This window comes from Nymphalis io, chromosome 4 (genome assembly GCF_905147045.1).
Source record: "Nymphalis io chromosome 4, ilAglIoxx1.1, whole genome shotgun sequence".
NCBI lineage: Eukaryota > Metazoa > Arthropoda > Insecta > Lepidoptera > Nymphalidae > Nymphalis > Nymphalis io.
This window is the reverse complement of record NC_065891.1, coordinates 5,566,192-5,590,771: the sequence shown is the minus strand read 5'-3', so window position 1 is coordinate 5,590,771 and position 24,580 is coordinate 5,566,192. Positions and strand designations below refer to the sequence as shown.

The 24,580-nt window shown below is 34.7% G+C and overlaps 1 protein-coding gene across 1 annotated transcript in view; it reads right to left on the bottom strand.

Annotated features, from left to right (window-relative positions):
* The window catches only part of LOC126781593 (phosphatidylcholine:ceramide cholinephosphotransferase 2-like), an 83,611-nt gene extending 62,708 nt beyond the window's left edge, over positions 1-20,903 (bottom strand). Inside the window, exon 1 of the mRNA XM_050506500.1 lies at positions 20,594-20,903. Coding sequence (XP_050362457.1) covers positions 20,594-20,705 — 112 coding nt within the window. The 5' untranslated portion in view covers positions 20,706-20,903. The remainder of the gene's footprint in view (positions 1-20,593) is intronic.
* Between the last annotated feature and the right edge of the window lie 3,677 nt (positions 20,904-24,580).

Sequence of the window (24,580 nt, the reverse complement as noted above, 5' to 3'; positions counted from 1 at the left end):
GATTATTTCTCTGTGAATGTTATGTATGCCACTATTTAATAAGTATATTGTTAGTGTTCCTATTAAATAAATAAAAAAATAACCAAAACGAAGTCTTGCTTAATAAATCTTTCGATACGTGAACGAACTTGAACCAATTTGTGTAGATATGAATTTTGTATGATCCTTAATTAATACCGTGGGTTCGGTGGTCGGTGGTAGTGGCGCGAGTGTTATTAATGAGGCGTGTCCCAATCAGCGTCACGTGTACTCAAGGTGTACTCAAGGAGCCTCTGATTACATATAAACTGCCACACGCGAAGTGGACACGTTTATATTCACTTATACCTAATACTCTTAATATTTTGATGTTGTTAAGAATGGCTTTACAGATTGGTTTAATTATTAAGGTATTTTGCATATGATATCTTCTAACTAAATATACTATGATTTTGCGTTTGTTTACTGAGGTTAAGTTATATAACCAAGTTATAATTCATTCTATTGCCAAAAAGTAATACGTTGTACTGCAGTTTGAAGAGGGCCAAACAGTGTAATTTCTGGCGCAGGCAAACACATGTTAGCAGTGCATTGACAACACGACACTGACACAGCGTAGTGAAATATGCTTAAAATATGTCCTGATAACGTTGAGGTGAGGAGGCGTTTGGTTAATAGTGGAACATTAACAGGCTTACTTTTTTCGTCTCACAATTCTGGGTGGTAGGCCTTTGTTCATGCATCTAGGTAGGTACCACCTTCTCATCACATATGCTACCGCCAAACAGCAGTACCGTTGTGTTACGGTTGGGATGGTGAGAGTGCCAGTGTAATCATAGGCTCAAGGGACACAATCTCTTAGTTACCAAGGTTGGTGGCACATTGGCGATATAAAGGCTGATTAGTATTTCTTACGGCACTAATGACTATAGGCAGTGGTGACCACTTACCATCAGGTGGCCCATTTGACCTCTATGGACAGAAGCGGTAATCTGCCTTCTGAATATAGATATAAAATAGGTCATGGGTATTAAAAATTGTATAAAGTTAACATGTGAAACCTGAACCAATGTATTGACGCTGTTGCGGTGACATTTGCGAGAGTCGCAATGTTCGGACCGCGATACGTGACGTAAAAAGAGAATGGATGCATTTTACGTAAGTGGCATCACCCTTGAACTAAAAACTGATGCCGAATAAGTAAAAAATAACTAGAGATAAATTAAAAAATATTATTGCTAAAAATGACATCTCGAATACCTATTTTTATTTTATTTACAATATGGATAAAATCACAGAATATTGAACACTTTCCTTTATCTGTAAATCGATCACAATTTTTTTTTACATATGTTGACCCATAAAATTATTCTATCATAAAATTGACACTAATTGATATCTGGTAAGAATATTATATAATAAGTGTTTAAGAATAAACATAATATGTCATTATTTATATTCTATTCATAATCGTTGTTTTTTTGCTCTGGTTTTGAGTCGATGAAAACGTTTTCTGATACTTAAAACTTTTCTATATCAACCATATTCATGAACATATCCTATTTATTCAAGGTCGGCACAGGGCGTATGACAAGCATTTGCAAATGTTTGCGCCTGGCCGCCATCCTTATGCTTTCCTTGGGAATATTTTTTGCACGTGGATTGATTTCCCGCAACCAAATGCCTTTATAGCGACGGGATTTAATATATGATAATTAAGAAAGAATAGACGATATTCTCAAAAATCCGGAGCACACTACTACAAGGATGTTTGTGTAATATCGGAATAGACGGATACATACAATTTATTGTTACATTTTAATATAAATAATTTTATTGATAATTTATTTTTACATTAATTTGACTGTAGTTAGCTGTTTTGACTTTTTCACTATAAGATCACCTTTGCGTGCCTTTTTCTTCATCTATTTTACATGTTGTAAAATTAAATATAAATAAATAAAATCATGTAAACAATAGACGTTGACCTTACAGTTGTTAAATAAAAAAAAGTACATATTTAGATAGATATTCAGATACATATTTAGATAGATTATATAGAAGTAAATATCGTGCGATTGGCAAGGTCGCCGAGCAGGAAGTACGGGGCGGCAGGTGTGTTGGTGATGGGACGGTAATCTTCTCGCCGAAAGCAACCACTCGCTATATGTTTTCCTCAATATTTTGAACACAGAATTTACTTATCATATTTAATAAGCTTGATTAAGTTATAATGTTTTCGCTTTATCGAATATAACAGTTGTTTTTCTTTGTTATCAATGAAGCTGTAATCATTAAACAGTTGATATATTTTCTTTGAAGCCGTAATGATTAGAGCAATAATGCACGTATATAACAATATCACGAAACTAAATTATAATGATCACGACTCACTATATTGTTTGAATGCATCATAATAAAGTACGAATATAAACTATCTTCAAACAGCCAAACTGCCACGAAACTATAAATTTTATATGCATATTTTTTATATAAGATAATTTCTAAGATTTAATTTCTATTATAATAAAAAAGACATTGAAATGTTAATTGTAATAACAGTTTTGATACTAAGGTGGAAGCACAGCTTATGCACAGCGTAAAGCTCCAGCATTTGGTTCCGCTATTTGAGTAATGTTTTTGTATTTTATACGTCATGCTGGACAAATGGCTTAAAAATGAATTAGAATAGCGCACACTTCGCCTTCATTGAATCTTTTACGCTATAGACTTACGCTTTATCTTTTAAGCCCCGGGCGTCGGGGCTGTGATGTCGTCTCCGCCGAGAAGCGGCCGTTTACTGTTCCGCTCCGCCGTCTCCTTCTGAACCATGACGGTCTCACAGAAGGAGACTACGGTCTTTCACGTTGATTCCCTGTAGAACATTGCCGACACGATTGTTCGAAAGGAGAGGTCATCCGACTTCGCCAACCAGGACCTGCTTCTTCGCGCTCCACGCGGGGCACGCCTCCAACGTATGCTGGGTAGTGTCCTGGTCCGCTCCACAATAGTGGCACATCGCTGTCGATTCGCGTCTGATCTTACACAGGTATTCTCTAAACAACCGTGACCGGTCATTACCTGCATAAGTCGGAAGGTAACTCTTCGCTTTAGTCTCATCCAGGCTTCAAAGGCTTGTAGGATCGCTCTGACGATGCGTTTGAGCACGTGCCATTTTTCGCAAAGCCGGTCGTCACAAGAGCTCTCCAGTGTTCCCGCCTCTTCAAAACCTTGAGCGCATTTCGAGAGGCGCACTTTCACTGTTCTGTTGGAGGATGCGGGTCTGTTTTTGGACTCTCGCGTCCATATCCGCCAGAATGTCCAAGGGCGGAAAACGCGTTAGAACGGTTGCCGCCTCGTAGGATATCGTGCGATATCCCCGTACTATGCGGATGGCCACTCTTCGCTGCGAACTTTGGATCTTAGTCATGCAGCGGCGGTCGCCCGACAGCCAAAGAGATGTGATGTGAGACCAAACGGGTGCCCCATAGATCGCAAACCACTGGCATAGAGACTGTGAACTGCCTCCCTCGGTAGGACCAAATGTACTTCCTTAAGGCAACACCATAAAGTTGAATTTTCGTCATTGTAGTAAATAATTATATTAAAAAAAAAGTAACAACTTGGGTTGGATTCAATAAAGTAATTGATATTACTCCTGATATCAGAGTAATGTATATAATTTATATAATTTTAGGTAAAAAATAAGTTTTGAACTACGGGATTAAAAGATTTCTTTAGTTCCATAAATTATTTATTATTATTTCGTAGGCATTAGCGCTATATTAAAAAATATATTAATTACCATTCTAATGTTGCTTTTTTCTGACTTCCATTTTTTCATCAGTTAAATATATTATTTTTATTAGTCATTTAACCTCTTTAAGATTACTTTTTCAATAAGCGTTGAAAATACTGGGTCTCGCTAAAAATACATTACATTAAGACAGGTCACAGGACGGTATCTATTCGACGTCACTTGAAACAAATAAATAGTTACGTCGAAATCTTTCAATGTTTGCCAAAACTCTCTGATATTAAATTATGAGGCATTGAAACGTTTGTTTATAGGAGATTTGTACGAGTTGAGAATTTTAATATTCAATGTGAAATGTATAATCAGACTTCGGTTTAGTTGCTTTAACATTCAATTATAAAACGATTATAAATTCATACAAAACAATGATTAATTATTTTGATCGACAATTATGTTATACATATAGAATGAATACATGAATTATAATAATTTAATTACGTCATAAATCACTGTTATGATTTTATTAAAATATTTATTTTTATAGTTTGCGCTTAAATTTTATACACAAATAAAAGCTGTTTCTTATTTACGCTAAGTTATTAAGAAATGTTACTTTTGTTTTAACGGTTTATTATTTTGCTTATCATGAATCAAACGAAGACATATTAAAACTTTATTAAAATGATTATAATATTATTTTATGACTTTTTCTAATTAAAAGTTTTTAAATTTTGATATTAAAATCTAAGATATTAAAATTAAGAATATTTTTAGTTCAAAAGGATTGTTTCCCTGGCTAGGAACAATAGCTTAAGTAAATAATAGTTTCTGCTTTTTCGATGAGTTCAAGTTGGAAGTTCAAAGTTCAAGTTAACTTACATAACAAAATATTTTTGAGTTACTATCATACGCTTACTTCGATCATATCCCACGCGTAGAATTACTGCATTATACAATTTAAAACCGAAAATCGCGTGTCAGCGACGTTCCTCGCTTTAGGTATAAGGTTGTGTAATTTAAAATCAAATATTGTAACAAACATGTAACAAAATGCCAAAAAATATTCTAATTGTACACATTTTTATTGATACACATTTATTAATATTGTAAATAGGCAGTCTGGAAAACAAACCACCCGATGGTAAGTGATCACCGATCTTGGAAAATAAGATGTTACGTTTCTTGTTCCTGTAGTTGTGTGAGGAGGTAAGATCAAACTGTTTTGTATAACTGTACCTAGAGGAGGTACAGTTGTAGAAAAATGTCCGCAATGCTTTTTGAATGTCAATTGATACTGACCAGTTACTATCGATTACATTATAAATTTTATAGTAAGTAGTAAAACATTTATTTTTATAAATAATTAATTTAAAAAATTAATGTGTGAATTAAGACACGTGACGTCTGTAAGGCAGCGACATTTAATAAATAATTGAAATAAATACGAATCGAAGTCTATAACGTTTTTTCATCGACACCAAAATATGTGTTTTATTATTTTTCCACCAAGAAGGCACACGGAAAAATTAGCCACCTGATGATAAGTTTTACAAGATTTTTAATTTGTATCATGTAAATCACGTGGGACAGGTCAAATGCACAGCATTTGATTCTTTTTTTGTTTTCTTATATGAAAGAGTTCCTTTAATCAACTAACTAACTCTTTAAACGTATCACCATTCTTGACCCAACAACAATTTAAGTGATTCCGCTCAGAGTAGACATAAAGTTATCAGATCTCTGATGCACTCTCAAGTTTTTCGGGTAACCTATTGTAGCTATAAGTAAGTAGGTATTATAAAAAGACAAAGTAAAAATGTGCCTTATTTTTAATAATGAAATTTGTTCATCCCTTTATTTTCTAATTAGGTTCGTAACTAAAAGCAGAGAATACACGCGAGAGAGCGCGGAGTCAGTGCGCTGATCACGATCCTAGCAAATTAATTATTTGAACTATTGTATTCAACATTAGATATACTTTTTTGTTGTTAGACTCTTCATACCTTCGTATCTTTAAAAGGGCACTGATTAAAAGTGAAACAAATATTTTTAATAAAAATCTACTTTTATGTTATGCACATATTACATATACTTTATACAGATATTCTTACAATTTTCGCACGAAGTAGGCAAATTGTATTAACATTATTTTTAAATTTACTTACAAGCCCTCTTGCATGTTCATATACTTTTTTTTATTATACTTTATAGTAAAAATTAAACTTAAAGAACTCGAATCGAATGGATTTGTAGATCATTATAGGAAATTATTACTCTGCATGTGGGGGCCAAGCGAGCCAAGGTGCCATGTGTGAACTCGTGGGCCCTAACTACAAACACCATTGTTTATATGTAGTTATTTTTTGTTTCTTGCACGGTGAATAAAGATAACATTCTGGAGAAAGTTTTATGTGTCATCCCACACATGATTTGCCACATGTATGTATGTCTAGAACCCGCAAATTGCTGCCCGCGCGGTAGCTATTAATGGAAACGGCTTCAAGCCATCTCATTAAACCTAGAGGACTTTATTCAGCAATGGGACGTATACGGGTTGTAATATTACTTTATATGTCTACTCATAAAGTACTATTGGCTTAATAAATGGAGAGGTATGAAAGTAAATCTTCTGTTCCGCTTGAAACTAGTCTGCTGAGTTACCAAACCATGACAGCATCCATGCAATTAATAGGTATTGTAGTAAATTTGTTTATTACTAGATGATTATAGAGGCAAGTTATTAGCAATATAATGTATGATTGTATTCTCGCCGCGCCCGACACAGTTTTGGTTCATTTCGGGAGCGAGGTCGGCATCAGCGAGCTGAACAACTTTAATTTGAATACTCTTTTGTTACGTCAGAATTCCGACAACATTTTTAATGTCCAATTAGCGTGATGTGTAATTTATTATATGAGTGACATCAACTTTATATTCGAGCATTCCTTGTATTATAGTAATTTCTGCAGCGTGTCCTTGAGACTGATCGTAGCCTAAATCTAGTCCCGTAGTTTATTAACTAAAAGAATACCGTATTAACTTTAAGTATAGATTTTCCGTGGATATTTAAAGTTGTTGATTCTCTTAAATATAGATAGATAGATAGATATTAACAAATAGTTAAAAATAAGTGCAGGATGTTTTTTTAAATACCGGTCAGACTGGCAGACCGGTCTGACGCGAATAACATTTACCTATATGATACAAATCCGCTAGTAGGTATTTTATGATCAGTAGGTTAGTTTTTAAAAAGCAAATGGGTTCGGTGCGAGCAAATATGTATTAATTTGAAATATATAATTTATTTTATTTTAAGATGTTTTACTTAAAAAAGTAAGACATTATTGTCCAGTGGGTAGAACATGTAAATCTTCATCAAATTTAATTTGCATTTATAATACATACCAATTATTTCATACGAGCATCAAAAAGTCGCATTTCAAAAATATGTATTCCTTTATTTAAGTTTTAGCCGAATTCAAAAAGAAGGAATCCAATAAGAGATATATACGAGTACTTGCCTACATTGGAACGATTTCAATGATTCTTATTTTATTGAATACAGTCGGGTAGTCATTTGTTTTGTATATATTACTTGATGTCTTTGCCAATGGTGAACTTAGTGAATTTAGTAAATAAGAATAAAAAAATCCACAACTCCAATCCAAAACAACAAGAGCAGTGCGTTTGTAAGTGCCCTTATTTAAAAAAACTAGGATAATGACCATGAAGTTTCAACTTTCTTTCCTCGAAAACACTACTAGTTTTTCCAAGTTAATGATGACTTTTGTTTTTATGAGTTTCCAAAGATACACAATGTTCAACGTAATTACTAAATGAATAGCAAATAATTTTTGTTACACATTATTGTCCAAAGAACTTTAATTAGCAAAAATGAAGTAACAGCTCTAATCAATATGACTGTATGAACGATGGTGAATTTCGCGTGAATGAAAGTAATATTTTGTAATGAAATACGGTAGAATTCTAGGCGCGGTTTTGACGCAACAAACCCGATGGTTATCACGGCCAAACATTGACATCTCGAGTATTTAAAAGACGTGAAAATGTCTTATTTAAGGAATTATATTTAATACACTTATCACATTTAAGTGTATCTTAATAAATATACTGACTCGAAAATTGATGAATTAATTATTAAAATGTTAAAATGATTAAGACATCTGCTTTATTAATCTCATGTTCTTTATTCAAAGGTTGTCTGAAAGAGATCGCTCTCTTAACGATAAGACCGTCTTTTGTAGATACCATTAGTAGATTTTTGTGTATATTAACTGTATGATTATGTAACTCTCTTGGTGTAAATTATATTGTATTATAATCTATCGTAATGATTATTAAGAATTATTAAGTAAGTTAAATGTATGTAGGTATATATTTTTTAGATATTAGTTTAGGTTTAGGTTGATATTGACCGAAATCTTCGGTTAATATTCAGATTTTCTATTTACTAAAAAAAGCAAGCACTACTGAACTTAAATGAAAGAAAATATCTCGAGAAAACCTGCATGTGCCAGATGTAACTCTGCCAAATATATTCACCAAGCCGCATTGGAGCATCCTAGTGCAATAAGTTATACACCTTATGCTTAATTAAAAGGTCTTTGCCCATCGGTGGGACCAGTGTTTAAAGGCTTAAGTCAGGCAGGTTATATTTATAACACTTTAGATATCGACTAAAATAATCTTCATCAAAAGTTATGAACCGAAAAAATTCACACATGTGTATAATTTACAAATTCAAAATAATCTATACTGGAATAACGGTTATCCATAAAAAATAGTTCTTTGTAGAAAATGCTAACAAAGAACAGCCGCTGCACAATTTCGTTTTCAATCACCACATACACACCACAGAGCGTTATAGAAATTTGGTCTTTAAAATTCACCGAGTAAGAGTTTCAATAGTATGCCAAATATAGATATTATAAACACATGTAGAGACGTGAAATTAAATTAGCGCGGAACCAGTACGAATCCCATCCAAGGCCGACGTCGGAGCTTGTAGTAAATATTTTGAGACGATTAAATATGGCGTTTTATTTTTATTATAGAGGTAGATATTGTCAAAAAATCTCGTATGATAATGTGGACTAAAGGTAAAAAATAGTATGTTTATAAGGACGCCTGGTAGAAATAATAAGGTGAAATTATTTCACATAATTTATTTTAAAATAAGCGATATTTTCTCAGGATATGTTTATTAAAACAATGCTCAAGCGGTTCGGGTTTTCACAATAATATTCAATTAAGTACTAAAATTGTTATGTACACAAATCGCTCGGCGATAATATTAGTCTAGTAAATTGAATAGACACGGTTCCTTAGAAACGGCATGAACACGAATGTATTTCGTAACTACAAATATATGAATGACCGAAGGAATTTGGCTCGCATATAATGCAACATTGTTCTCGTGTACGCGTCGGATACTACGTATTTTCACCTCAAGTGTTTCATCTTCCTGGCATTATGTTTAAATAACGATGAATGATGGATCATACATCCGTGTGCTACAATTACACTCGTATCAAATGCAAAAATGTTGTGTTTATTGTAAATCACTCGAAATTCCTATCGATGAGGTAATCGACATCAAGGCTTGGAAACTCCGCAGTTTGTAATATTTGGAAGTAGTTTGTTATAATTTAAAAAATCATTACTATACTTAAATTAAACTGAAAGGTAGTCAGACGTTTATGTATCGATTTAAATACTAGAACCAACATGTCATCCGTCGATAATTGAGTTCGTAATTTACAAACCAAGTCGCAATTCATCATGTTTTAATCCAGACATCGGCATCGGTCAATCGATTGGGGTTGGACGCGGAAGCGTCTCTATTAGCGGGCGAAGCGCTCGTCCGCTTACTAGCCCTGATACCGCGCTCGCACCAACGATATTATTTTAAAGTTTAACTATTATAGCATTTTTTTTGACAATAATGTAATAAGAACAGTTATATGCGAATATTTAACATGATTAAATTTTAATTTTAATCTATATAATTGTAATTAATTAATATGTATAAGTTGCCGACCATCATAAAATCTCAGTTTTGTTTATCTACCTATTCACTAACTAGGTACGTATTAATTACTAGAGAGCTATCAGGTATAGACTCTACACACAGAGCGTTGGCGTTCTGACAATATTGATGAAAGATATTAAGATATCCCCATTCCCACGACGACTTATTTGACGACTTTTTTGACATATTTCTAACACACTCACTCTACTGGTGGTAGGGCTTTGTGCAAGCTCATCTGGGTAGGTATAACCCACTCATCAAATATTATACCGCAAAACAACAATACTTGGTATTGATGTATTCGATTTTCAATTCTGCGTGAGCCAATGTAATTACAGCCATAGGAGACATAACATTTTAATTTCTAGTAGATGGTTAACATACCATCAGCTGGCCCATATGTTCGTCCACCTACCTTTTCTATAAAAAAATATATAAAAAATAATTCTCATTAAGTTTTGTTCATATATTTTTATACAATAACCAACTATTTTCCGTAACTTACAATATTATAAATATGATAATGTGTAATAATAACTATTAAAAACGCACTTTTAAACTTTCAGTTTTGTTTTCCAAAATATGTACAATAATTGTAATAACTAGAACGAGTCTTCTTCTGAGCGAGTGATAGGTATATTTTCACTGTTTGTGTAATAAGAAGTTAGCAATTACCTTTGAAACGATGATTTCGCCTAGACTTACCTTTATATATCTGCCTTTTACACGCTACATTTGTCAAATACCAGTTTCTAATTCTAGTTTATCAGTGGTTAAAACTAGCCTTAACTCACATCTAAGGATGAATTTCATTACTTTAACAAGTATATCGAATTTCATTTTTACTCTTATTAGTGGTTCAGACAATCAGTTTAACTCATTTGGACATATTATGATATTATAATTCATAAATGCAATTTTATCGTTTGCATGAGTGCAGTGTTTTTTATTGTTTAATTTGATTAAAAAAGAGGTAACTTAATACAGTCTACTTTATCTTCTAGATATATTTTTGCCTTAGCCCAGCCATGGGATGTGTACAGTTTGTAACTTTTACCACGTGTCCCAATATCGAAGTTACGATCCGTCCAAAATTACCGGCATTTATTATTTTATATACATTGTTTTCCCAAATTAGTTCAAGCAAAATTTTTCCTCGTAAAAGCAGTATAAACTCATTAGTTCTTATAACTGAATATTAATAAACAACAATATACTTGTACTAACACGACATGGCACGTGGCGCCGTGGGGCATGGCGGCTGGTGTTGCTCTTTCTCAGAATTCCGAGGATATTATTTTACAGCTAAACATAATTAAAAGCTATACATTTTACCCGTGCGAAGAACAACTTTACACGGGTAAAATAAATATTATACACCAAGGTTTTTTAAGTAACAAGATTAACTTCGGTTCGCATTCAGATCAATTTATTTTAGACTACGTTAATAAGAAAAGGCTTGAATCTCAAAAAATTAACATATGAACACATCACATAGTTTTTGTAAGCGCTGATAGAATAAGCTGGCATAAGACATTAATTTTTTATAGAAAGGCACACTAGCCTTTTGAGTTCACTGAGTCGTTTGTTCCAACCTGTTTCCTTGTTGTTCTAACGACTAAGTTCGCCCATTACAATATACTAACACTATAAGAAACATAGCTAAACCATTTATTATCTCGGCAATGTGGCGCACGCTAAGGGTTATAAGACTACGTTTACAACTGTTATTCTCCATCGAACAAAAACAGTAGAATGTCACATATATTGTAAATATTTCATTAATGTCTTCATTCGGAGAAAAAAAAACCTTTTAGACACAAAATAATATTATAGTGTCACCGTTAATCTTATTTGCTTTGTTGTTAACAATTGCAAAAAAACAATTATTTTAAAAATGATGTTGCGAAATCTAGATACCTTAGGACGATCCCAATTTCCTAAGGTTCTTTGGTGAACGTAGTGTTTATAAACCTCTCCCGCTTGATTCGCTCCCGATATACGCCGACCTTCGCCTCCATAGCGCGCCTTGGCTTAATCTGTTTTATTCGTGCTTTGATTTGCTATCAATGGTTCTAACATCATAAAGAAAATATTCGAAAGTATTCTTCATTCGATTATTGCAGTATATGAAATATAACTTTCACAAAATTAGGTTATATAAGCCGTTTAATTTTATAGAAATATTCAGATTCAGATTGCAAACAAATTGTAATGTTAGCCCGGATGATATTTTTCTTGACTCTGCTTACTAACGATATTTATTTCCTTTTAATATCTAGAATTGTGATGGCCCAGTGGTTAGAATCGCGTGAATCTCAGCCGATTATTCAAGCCCTAGCAAGCACCACTGAATTTTCATGTGCTTAATTTGTGAACGAAAACATCGCGAGGAAACTTGTATGTGTTTATTTTCACTTAATTTCTGGCACATGTGTGCCAGACCCGCATTGGAGCAGCATGGTGGAATAAGCTGCTAACCTTGTCCTCAAAGTGAGAGGAGGCCTTAGCTCAGCGGTGGGACATCGCAGGCTGTTACTTCGCTTTAAATACCTTGATCGCAAAACTTTAAATTGGCCTCCATAATATGACATTGAAAACATTAAAATTGAGCTACATACATACGTAGTTTGACCGTAGATGCATGATTTGTTTATAAACATCTAGGAACGAGCAATGACGAGACGTCAATTCTAGATGCGCGTGCGCCGAATTTGACCCTGTCCTGCACATATGACATTGTACGAATTATATTTCGTTACTATCACTTTCACGGTAATTCTTTATATAATCTATACTTCTTTATAAGAAAGTCCTAATTAACCATAAAACACTTATGTTACGAGGCCCTTTACAGGATTTTATTTTCTGGCTGTTAGTTATTTCTGCTGCTGTTCGTCCATGGACGCATTATGAGGACATTGAACAAAGTATTTTTATATTTCTGTCGTTAACAATATAAAATTTCTTTCTAGATAGTCCTCTCCGTTAATAAAATATAATATAAAATGTGTTTCTACATATTGTTATTAAATTTATTAATCTTATATTAAGTAATAGTTTGGATTATTTGCAATTAAGTGACTAACCATTAAAAAATAACTTAATTCATCCGCGAACGTTGTTGATACTTATTTGTACAATACTAAATGTGATTTAAATATATATTAAATCGGCGCGGCGAAATGTTTTATAGGTTATAAATCAGTATCCAAATGAACATTACTTATAAATAACATCTAAATAGCGTTAGGAATGTTTAAATGCATTGCAAATCTATTAAGTGCTCGCGACAAACTCACTATATTATTAGCTTTGCCAAATACATTCAATCGTTAATTGTATTCAATATTTGTTTAAGCAAAAAAATACGTTCAAATACCGATTTAAAATTAAATGAATTGTACTTCTCTTACCGAGAAATAACTATGGCAGTAATCATTTATACTCTGTCTCAATTAATGATTATTTCCAAAATAAACCTTTATCTGTCGACTAATAGTTCAAGCGAACGAAGTCGCGAGCATTGCTCGTTTAATATTTCTACTGAATAAAGCAGAATCTATGTGGTCAATAAACCATGAACTTTGATGATTCACGATGAAGATACATATTAACATATACGTGGAACCATTATGTTATGGCCTGCTAAGAGACGGCGAACATACGCGCTTACGTCTAAAAAATTGATCGTAATCACCTGCGAGCATCGCTTACTGCAGACGTGCCATTATTTGGTACTATTTGTACCTGTATTTGTACGCGATTTTTTTTTTTTTTCGAACACGGCGGCCAATCTCTGGAAAGATTAGCCAACTACGTAGGAGATATTATAGTCCACAAGTGTGTGCGCAAACACAGGTGCACTCTCTATTCCCTAACTCTCATAATCCCATCGGATGACGGCAATCCGACACGACCGGAAAGAGTTCAGGCGCAGGACTAACGGCTTTACGTGCTTTCCGAGGCACGGGAGTGTACACACTTCCAACTTCCAGTCTCCTGCTGCTACTGAGAATTTTCTGACAGAAAAACCCAATAACTTTTCATTGACTCGACCTGGAAATTGAACCCAGGAGCTCCGGGTCTGTGGCCTTACATCAAGCCATTAGACCAACGAGGCAGAATTAAAATGTAGAGATTATTACATTATTTTAAATAATCTAAGAATATTCAAACAATGAAAAAATAAGCCGTACACTTAACCATTGGGTTCATTTGAGTGGAAAATAATCGTTGAAGCTACACGACAATAAGTACTTTTACGTAATATTGTGTTAGATTAATTATATGACAGATAAAGCTCGCACAACAGATCAATGAATAGTTATAACACTCAAAGAAACATAGGGTTTTTATTTTGATTGCTTGTGATATGTATGTTAAAGGTGTGTAGATAATATCTAAAATAGGTTCTCAGCAGCGACTTATTCTACTTCGTCCAGGATAACAAGTGTCCTATAAATATAGGCTAAATAGCCTGGGTAAATAATGGCAATCACGATCTAGTGTCTTTAGAATACATTTTCGATTTTTTCGTTTTGCTTACAGAAGAAGTGACAGATGTTTATTTTAAAATGATTATTTAAAATAATTATTTTGAATAATGATTCATTACGTCAATTACATCGTCAAAACACACTTTTGAAGTTTTTATTATAAGCTGCGCTTTAACATTATATTGTATCGGACAAACGTATATAATTTTCTCATAAATGTACCAAAACGCAAACACTTTCAAGCCACTTCTGACTTGGAGATACAGGGTGTGAACTGCTTACGTCGTCAGTCTTTGCTATATAAAATGATGACTCATTATGGTGACGTAGGAAATAAACCACTGGCAAAGGACTATAAGCGTATTTTATCCAAATATGGTTTTCAAGAATAAAACGAGAAATGCTTGTGTATTGTCTTTTGCAAATCGGCGAGAGTCTGGTGTGTGGGCCGGGCCATAAACATCGCGATTACAAATAATTGCATTGATAATAATTGCAACACAAGGTAAGTGATAAGATAAGAGATTCCTACAACTACTATTTAAATCGTAGGCTTCTAGCGCTTTACTCATCTTTTTATCTATTTTTCAACTCCAGAAGAAGACAATATTATATCAATTTTAAAATATTAGGTCCTTACATATGAAATTAGCGTTTTGTCGTAGCTGGGACATTTGAGTTTTGAAAACAGTCATTCATTTGTTTTTTCCTCAAAATTTTTTTCTTTGGTGTCGCTTATTACCGCACAATGGAAAACATGAAATATCGGTACATTTATGAGTACGAGTTCGACCGTGGCACCAGTGCTGCAGAAACAGCTCGAAGGATTAATGATGTGTACGGCGCTGGTGTCGCAAAAGAAAGTACGGTACGTTTTTGGTTTGAACGTATTCGTTTTGAAAATTTCGACCTTCAGAACCAACCCCGTGGACGGCCGGAGACCAAAGTAGAAAATTAAGAATTAAAAGCTATTGTAGAAGCGGATCCATCACAAAGCACTTCAGAGATAGCTGCAGGCTTCGGGGTAAGTGATGAAACTGTATTAATCCACTTGAAGCAAATCGGGAAAGTAAAAAAACGTGAACGATGGGTACCTCATGAATTGAGTGAACTACATGCGTCGACTTCTGTGTTACTTTGCTCAACCGACACAAAAATGAAGGTCAACAACTACAAACCATGAAGGAAGAATTAGCTGCTAAACAACCGAGATTGGTCAATCGCTCTAGACCATTGCTGCTTCACGACAACGCAAGACCACACACTGCACAACAATCAACCACTAAGTTAAATGAGCTACAATTGGAATGTCTGCGACATTCACCGTACTCTCCGGACCTTACTCCAACAGATTACCATTTTTTCCGGAATTTAGACAATTTCTTACAAGGAGAAAAATTCAACTCCGATGCGGCAGTCCAAACCGCCTTCAAAGAGTTTATTGATTCTCGTCCTCATGGTTTTTTTAGTAAAGGGATCAATGAACTACTTATGAGATGGCAAAAGTGCATAGATAACAACGGTGCATACTTTGATTAATTAAATATATTTTACAAAAAAAAAAAGACTAATTCCTCCCATACAAAATGCCAATTTCATATATAAGGACCTAATATATGTAAATTATTGTTTCTGAGTAGGTTATTGTTGAGTTTTCAGTATTGACAAAATATTTATATAAAGAACATATGTTAAATATATTTATAAACTAAACGAAGAGCAATGGAATTATGTCACATTAATTACTAAGCCTACTTCAATTTCGTTTATTTACCTTAATAACATTACGTATTATAAACGATTTCTAATAGAACGGTGAGTGTGTAATGTGATGTTAAGTCACTGTGTCTGTGTAGTACACATAACATCATGATTATGGCGAATTGGCAGGGTAAGGAAGAATGGGAAGAATTAATATTTTTACAGTGCCAACGTCTACGGTCGGTGGAAAACACTTATGATCAGGTGATCCATTCGCTTCGTCTTCCTTCAAATTTTATATTATAATAATAAAGATAAGTAGAAAATAAATATATATTTTCCTTTATTATTTAAAATATGCAGGTGAACTGATGGTAAATGGTCACAACTGCCAATTGACATTGGCAGTGTTAGGAATATTAACCATTGTCAATGCGCCACCAACCTTGGCAATTGCGGTGTTATTTCCCGTGTATATCTCACCAATAGCACGCATGTTCCGTGGCCCTCGGTTTTGGAAAGTGGTCATGGGCGGTCAGCGGGTCCGCAGTTGGCGAGTGAAAGCATCACAACACATGTACCATTACGTAACCAAATGCAATCACAGTAGATAACACATTTATGTTTTGTTACGGTCATTGACAGTCTTTTGTGTTCCAATTGAGTATTACTTAGTTTATTTGTATTTTGTTTAAGAAAATAAAAAAAACATGTATTTTGTATATAAACACTTAATACTGTCTGAACTAAACTGGTTCTAACATATTATTCAATACCATATTATGTGAGTGTGGAGCGTATGCAAAACAGTAATTAAGGTTTAGATAGTGTGAAAATCATGACGGCGTGGAATGGTAGAAAGAATTCCAACATTACCTTATAATATCGCAGCTCTTTGAACAACAAAATGCGCTCCAGTAACAATTGGGGATGAATGAGATGTTCCCTTATTTTTTTTATTTTTTTTTGTCGCTGGAAAAACGCATTACGCGTTTCCACCACGGGAACAGTGGAGGGATATGTGGGGCTCGCCGATGTCCGAGGCGCCGAGTGCGCCCCGAACAACGGAATACCCACTAAAAAACCAGCGGTACCCTTTCTGTCATAACAAGGAGCGCCACGGGATCGCTTGCGCATGCTACCACGACGCTCTGACGGGCGGCCTGCCTATGCAGGCCTCCATTCTCTAGGGGTATTACCAGGGTACTGAAAACCCCCCTAGTCCTGGCGACGCCTATTGTGGCGAAGGGAAAAGGTGCGCATAGCGCCTCATTCTTCTCCCCGGTCTTCTTCGGCGGAGCAGGTTTGCAGGTGTCCTCTTCCCACTCCCGCTCCGCGGCCTCCTTCTTCGACATCACATTTTCACAGAAGGAGACCATTTCCGACCAGCACTCCTCGCTTCCGAGCATCGCGTTGATGATGCTCGGCAAGGAGAGGTCTCCACCGACAACCGCCACCAGGGAATGCCTCTGGGGCTCCGTCACTCCGTCAGTGTGTGTTGCGCCATGTCGATTGGCGCATCACACTCCTGGCAGGAAGGTGACATTTCACGCCGTGCTATCTTGTGCAGGTACTTACCGAAGCAGCCGTGCCCGGTAAGTACCTGCGTCAACCTAAACGAGAATATGCCTCGTTTTCTTTTGACCCAGCGACTCAAGTGGGGACGTAACGCCTCCACTATCGCCAGGCGCGCTGTGGGGGACCCCAGATCCTCCTCCCATCGGGCTATCAGGGCTTGCTGGGCTAGAGCCCTGATCCGCCATAGCGATCCCGGTCCTCCGACGTTGGGTAGGAGGCGACCCAAGGCGGCAGCTGTGTTGACGAGCTTCTGGATGGTGACACTTGCCCCCCGAGGGGGGCCTCTCCGTGGACCGTGGAAAAGGAGAGCCTCCGTTTTGGATATGGAGACTCTCAGGCCCAGCATTTATATTCGGTTCACAGTCAAAGTTGTTCCAACTTCGGGCAGGCGGGCCGCTTCCCCAAAGTCCCGTCCCGTCGCGGTAATGAGGGTATCGTCTGCAGAATGAGATGTTCCCTAATTATATATATTGAAAAATCTTGGACGGGTTTTTAAACCTGCGATTAATTATACAATTACAAACATATATGATTTTAGTAGTCATCTTAAAATTGGTGTTTTTTAAAACTGTATGTTTTATATGTCAAGTAGATATTGGGTATTAAAGTTGTCTAATGTTAAATTAAGTATCTAAAGATTTACTATCAGCCATTTATTTTAAAAACTTAAGTGTGGAACGGTTTATCTTTGAAATCTTCTTGTCATTTTAATGTTAAGTTTATATTTTGAATTATATAGTACAGTACCGTACAGTAACAGCCTGTTAATGTCCCACTGCTGGTTTAAGGCCTCCTCTCTTTTGAGTAGAAGGCTTGGAGCTTATTCCACCACGCTGCTCCAATGTGGGTTGGTAAAATACACATGTGGCAGAATTTGAATGAAATAATGAAATTAGACACATTCAGTTTTCCTCACGATGTTTTCCTTCACTGTCAAGCACGAGATGAATTATAAACACAAATTTAGCACATGAAAATTCAGTGGTGCCTTCCCGTGTTTTAACCCACGATCATCGGTTAAGATTCACGCGTTCTAACCACTAGGCCATCTCGGCTTTTAATTATATAGAAGGAAGGGCAAATAGAATAGAATAGCATACAGTCTTCAGACCAGTCGATATTAACTCATATTATCAACACAAACTTATTTTATTTAGCAATGAATGTTACAAGAAAATACTTATATCAACTTATTTTCCTCATTATACAAAAAATGTTCGTTAAGTGACAAAGGTATTTTGCATTTTAGTTGAAAAACATTAAGCTTTTACACAATACAAGGTAATTCAGTTTCAAGGTATTGATGCATTCAAATGTGGAACCATTAAAATGCATTCATGAGTTTGTTAGGCGTCACGTAGGTACTTACTCCTGTGATCTTATTCTGATTGTCGGCGATGTCATTGTTATATTCTGACCCGAATCAAGCAATATAGTCGACGTGGTCACTCGGTCTAGATATTCCGAGGTCAGGTTTTGCAAAGGCCTAATTGCCGTCTGGCGGATCATAATCAGAACCGTAGAAAAATTTATAAAATAAAAGTAAAATAAAAAAGATGATTGTATTGTACCTTTAGTAAAAAATTTTTGTCTTATTAGTAATTGGTAACGTTTGAGTAAGAGCCGATTTCCACAGGCTAATATTAATATATATCATATTCAGCATCCAGAAGTGAAACTGATTTTTATTACCTCGATTTAAATTTTTTAACAACGCTGTTGTATAGATCAAGGAATGTCCTAACATATTCTGACAACCAATGCGAAGTTTTTTTCTATCGGAGGAAAATATCATTCAGCAATTTATAAAGATCAGTTAGTTATTGCAACTAATTTATAAAACTCTTTGAAACATACCACTTCTCCTGTTTTTTTTTCTAAGGTAAGAGCGGTCACAGGTGCTCCAGTTTGTAAACGTTACGGTCACAGTGTCAAGGCTGGGTTACATTTACACCGTCGGACGTAGCGATCATTTTATTACATTTATATATGTCAAGTATATGGGCAGGTAATCGAGTGATTTATTCTTATGCTTTATATATAACATGCTATCTTAGAAACATATAATGATTATAAAGTGGATTGGACTATTCGTTTTTTTCTACTAGAAACTTAGTTTCAAAACCTCATTAAATACAGCGCCAGCCTTGACTCTCCTTCTTAAGTTCATGGACATTAAGGTTAAAAGAACTTGTAACTTTATATATTATTTTATGTATTACCAGTTTGCATTTATTTTTAAATTAATTTCAGTCCTTGTATTTAATGGGTAACGTGAGCGCGTCTTGCTGTGCAATATTAAAACAAGGTGACGAAACCAATTCTGAATTTACACAATGAAATATAACTTTTTCTTGATATTATATTTATGTATAACTTAATTTATAAAAAAAAATTAAGATATGGCATCACAGAAAGTTAGTCTAATAATTATTGGTTTTTTGTTATTCGGAAATATGCTTAAAATAAGTCACTCCAATAAGAAATGTGTGTCTCATTCATTGCCAATACATCATATTTAAATTTGGTCCTGGTTGGTTTCACTTTAAAGAATGAAGTCAAAATAAGCCTACGAGTCTTAAATAAATTCTAACGTATAAGGCTGACACAGGATGCGAACCTGTTATCACTGCTGGCTACTACGACAAACATGGTAAGTTCTTGTAGCACCGATACATCTCATTACATTCTTGTAATGATGACTAGATAAATAAATACAACTAAGGAGTTCACACTGAAGTGAAGTTGTTTCTATATAAAAGTATTTCAAATGATTTCTAATGCCTAATTCTTAAAAAGATACAGGTATCTCGAATACATAAAGTGTAAAATTACATCAAGTCTGTTATTTAATAAATAATCAATCAGAGAATTTTGATCTGATAACAAATTAACAGGTCACGATCAGAAAAACAAATTAAGTATAAGTGTTATTTTATAACATACTAGCTTTGGAAAAATCTCTCAAAACTTCAATGAAAATGCAAGAGCTAAATCGTTTGTTGCTTACAAGTTGATTTCACTTACCTTTTCCATTCAGCTGAGTCCGCAAACGTGCTAGTTCCCTGGACCGACTCCGACTACGACGATGCGTTGTTATTCTTCGCGGCGACCGTGCCATGGCACCCTCGGACCCCATCAACTCACATTTCCACTCATAAACCTTGGGATCCTCTACTACACACTGCACCTTCACAACAACTACACCTTTTAATAAAATTACGAGGTGACTCTATCAACAACTCAAAAACATAAACACATTTCCTAGTTGGAATTCAAAAAGCGCGGTTGTAAATCGGTCGTAAAATGTGATCGTAAGGCACGCGTGTAGTGGGGAAGGCACTCCGAGGCACTGAGCACTGAGCGCCGCGGTTCGTTGTTGGGGCGCGCCGGACGAGGCACACCTCGCCTTACCTCACTGATAACGTGATAACGGCTGCACTGCGAAGCCTGCCTATGACGACACGATAGTAGTTTATTTATTTTTACAGGATTGTTTAAAAGTATCTACTAAAATTATGCGTTAGTGTTTACATATCCTTAAATGATTGCTGATGTGATGAAACCAATTATTACAATTTATTTATTAAATTAAAGTACATATAATAATAAAATTAGTTTCAGTATATACAATATTTTTAGTCTTATTTTCGTGGGATATTATAGTATTTATTCGGTTTTTGCCGCACCCGGATTTAGTTAGGGCAACATACAATTGGAATCATTCGTGAAAAAAACATCATTCACTTAAATCTATTCCGACATACTTGAATGTCGTTCCCTGAGCTGTATTTATTGTCACTGTAAACGATCCCTGCACAGGAAATTGTATCCTTTTAAAATTAAAACGTAAATCTGTTTTTAATGAGTACTTACTATCAACTAACCGACTAAGTTACATTTGTCGTCCAGAGAATCGGAATTGCGATTCCAAGGGCGGAAATGCTGCCAGCATTCTTGCCACCATTCCACGCGGTCAAGATTTGTACTATTTTAACCCATTTAAAATTTTTATTTGTATTTATTTAAGGCTTCACTCGTCAAACTAACTGATTAAGCATAAATTTAACAAAACCATGAATAATAAATATATGCGACAACAAAACGAAATACCTACCTAACCTATAACCTTTAACTTACAAAGTTATTTACAAACGGATAATAAACACGTATCTATATATGAGTATTTTCATATAACCTACTCAACTATCCCTTGTAATAATATGTCAAAACTATAAAAAGTACTAAAAACTATCGATGTCGATATCTTTCATAAGAATTAAGAACAAAGTATATGTATTTTAGAACAAATTTGATACTCTACAAAAGGTTATAGTCAACCTTAAAGTGCGAGTTAACCGACATAAACCAGCATAGCTGAACCCTATTTAATATGATTGATCATATAAATCTGAGTTCAACTTACATTCCAAATATTCAAATCTCTCAAACTCTCCATAAACTTTCTATCATAATCATTTTACAGACTATCATTTACATGTAGCTAAAATTTCAGCCAATTCAACTGAACAGTTATTTTATAGCAATTTTATCGAATAAATGTTCGACGTGATTTTTTAAATTGACATAACTTTATTATAAGTTAGCCATAATACATTAGTGAAAACCGCACTCAAATCCGTTCAGCCGTTTCTAAGATTAGCGTGCACAAGCGCACAGACAAAATTTCTAATAATGATTGTTTTGGGTTCTATTGCTTTGATAAAAGATATTATTATTTTTACGTTAAATGTGTGATACACATATTTATCATTTTACTGTTTAGGAATTATCTACCATACAAACCGATTATTGAAAAGTCTTTGCAAAAACCTACTAAATTTAGCTTAAGATGTGATTTTTTATTGAGCTGTAAGGTACATGGGTGTATAAATGTATGTGAAGTTTAGGCATATCTCCAAAACGGTTCCTAATCTCCTGAACGCTAAGTGCGTTAAGTGCTAAAATGTTCTATAAATATAATTTAATATGTCTATATCTTAATTCATCTCATTTGAGCGCATTTTATATTGGCTGATTTATTGATTACTATTTTTAGTTTCTTAGTTATCTGTACGGCCGCATCATAAATTTCATAGCATTCGGTTAAACCATTTATTAAAAAATACACATTAAAATATTTGTTAAAATAATTGTTTTGGTCAACATTATCTGTAGTTTATGTACAAGATGGAGGTTTCGCGCAGACCAGTCTGGGTAACACCGACTTACCAATTATTCTATCGCCAAACAACAATAGTCTATATTGCAGTGTCAAGGCTTGAAGGATGAGTAAGTTAGCCTAACACACACTAGGGATATAGCATGATAGAACCCATGATTGGCAGCGTCATTACGGACTAAATTGAACCATTCACAGGTTACCAAATACTATTCTATTAATTAATAATAATCAATAAGTAAATAAAAATATTGAAATGGTATTCTCAACCAATAAAAAAGAAATCTTTGTTAACAAGATCGTTATTATCAAACTTTGATATTCCGTCTTTAAGTGAGAGTACACAGTATCGTTAAATGTTTTAAATAAATTGACAAACAACAAAACTTGTGATCTCTATACTGTTTATGTAAGTTTTTATTTGTAAAAGCAGTTGAGCACAAAAAAAAAATAGGAATAATTTGTATTTAAATGTTTGTATATAAGTATGTTGTATAACCGCGTAAGAAAAAAAAAACGCGTGACGTGATAAGACGTCTGCCAGATTGTCCCAGGACTGGTGGTAGGCGTTTGTACAAGCTCGTCTGGGTAGGTACCACCCACTCATCAGATATTCTACTTGTTATTCTTGTGTTTCGGTTTGAAGGATGAGTGAGCCAGTGTAATTACAGGCACAAGGCACATAACATCTTAGTTCCCAATAGGTGGCGCATTGGCAATGTAAGCGATGGTTAACATTTCTTACAATGACAATGTTTATGAACGTTGGTGATATCTTCCAGTGACCTTCAGGTGGCCCATATGCTCGTCCACCTACCTATAATATAAAAAAGTACTACTACGTACAGTCAGATAAATCGCTCGGCTCGATACTGATTATATTAAGTACGATAATTGTTTGAATGCATAACGATCAATTAGTAACATTCCAATGAAACTAATTATTTTAACATTTGCAATGGAAAATTTGTATCATTTTGTGTATATGTGAATCAATGGTTTTGTTTCACTATCTCAGCTCACGGTCATGGTATGAATAAGCTGATCGATCATACTCATCCGTGGCATATAATTAATGTTTTTTATCTTATTAACGCTAAACGATTTGCATTACGTCTCTATATACGAGTAATACTTATTATTACCTCACTTCTTTTTTGTTGTTAAGACTTGCTTATACTGAGTTATCATATAGGGATTCGATTTCAATATACTATATCATATCATATCGAGTTTTAAAATTATATAAATATTTGTTGATTTGAAATCATGACATCGTCCAATTAAGCAGGTTTTTTAAATTCCTACTTAATTCTAGCATGTGAGGGGAGGAAATCAGTTGCTAGCTTTCTCTAGTCAACATTTCAAACAAATCCATTGAGTACATTTTGCGTGAAAAAATCACTAAATTGTATCCATCCATCGTCACAAACTTTCGGGTTTATAGGTAATATTAGTAGGAAGTTTGTATGGTAATTCCAATATATATTTTTTTTTTATAAAATAGGAAGGCGGACGAGCTATATGGGCCACCTGATAATGATAAGTGCTTACCAACGCCCATAGACATTGTAAGAAATGTTAAGCATCGCTTACATCACCAATGCGCCACCAACCTTCGGAACTAAGATGTTATGTCCCTTGTGCCTGTAATTACACTGACACACTCACCCTTCAAGCTGGAACACAACAATACCAAGTACTGCTGTTTTGCGGTAGAATATCTGATGAGTGGGTGGTACCTACCCAGACGAGCTTGCATAAAGCTCTACCACCAGTAAATTGTAATGTGTAATTCATACCAAGAAATAATATATATAGTCTATTATATT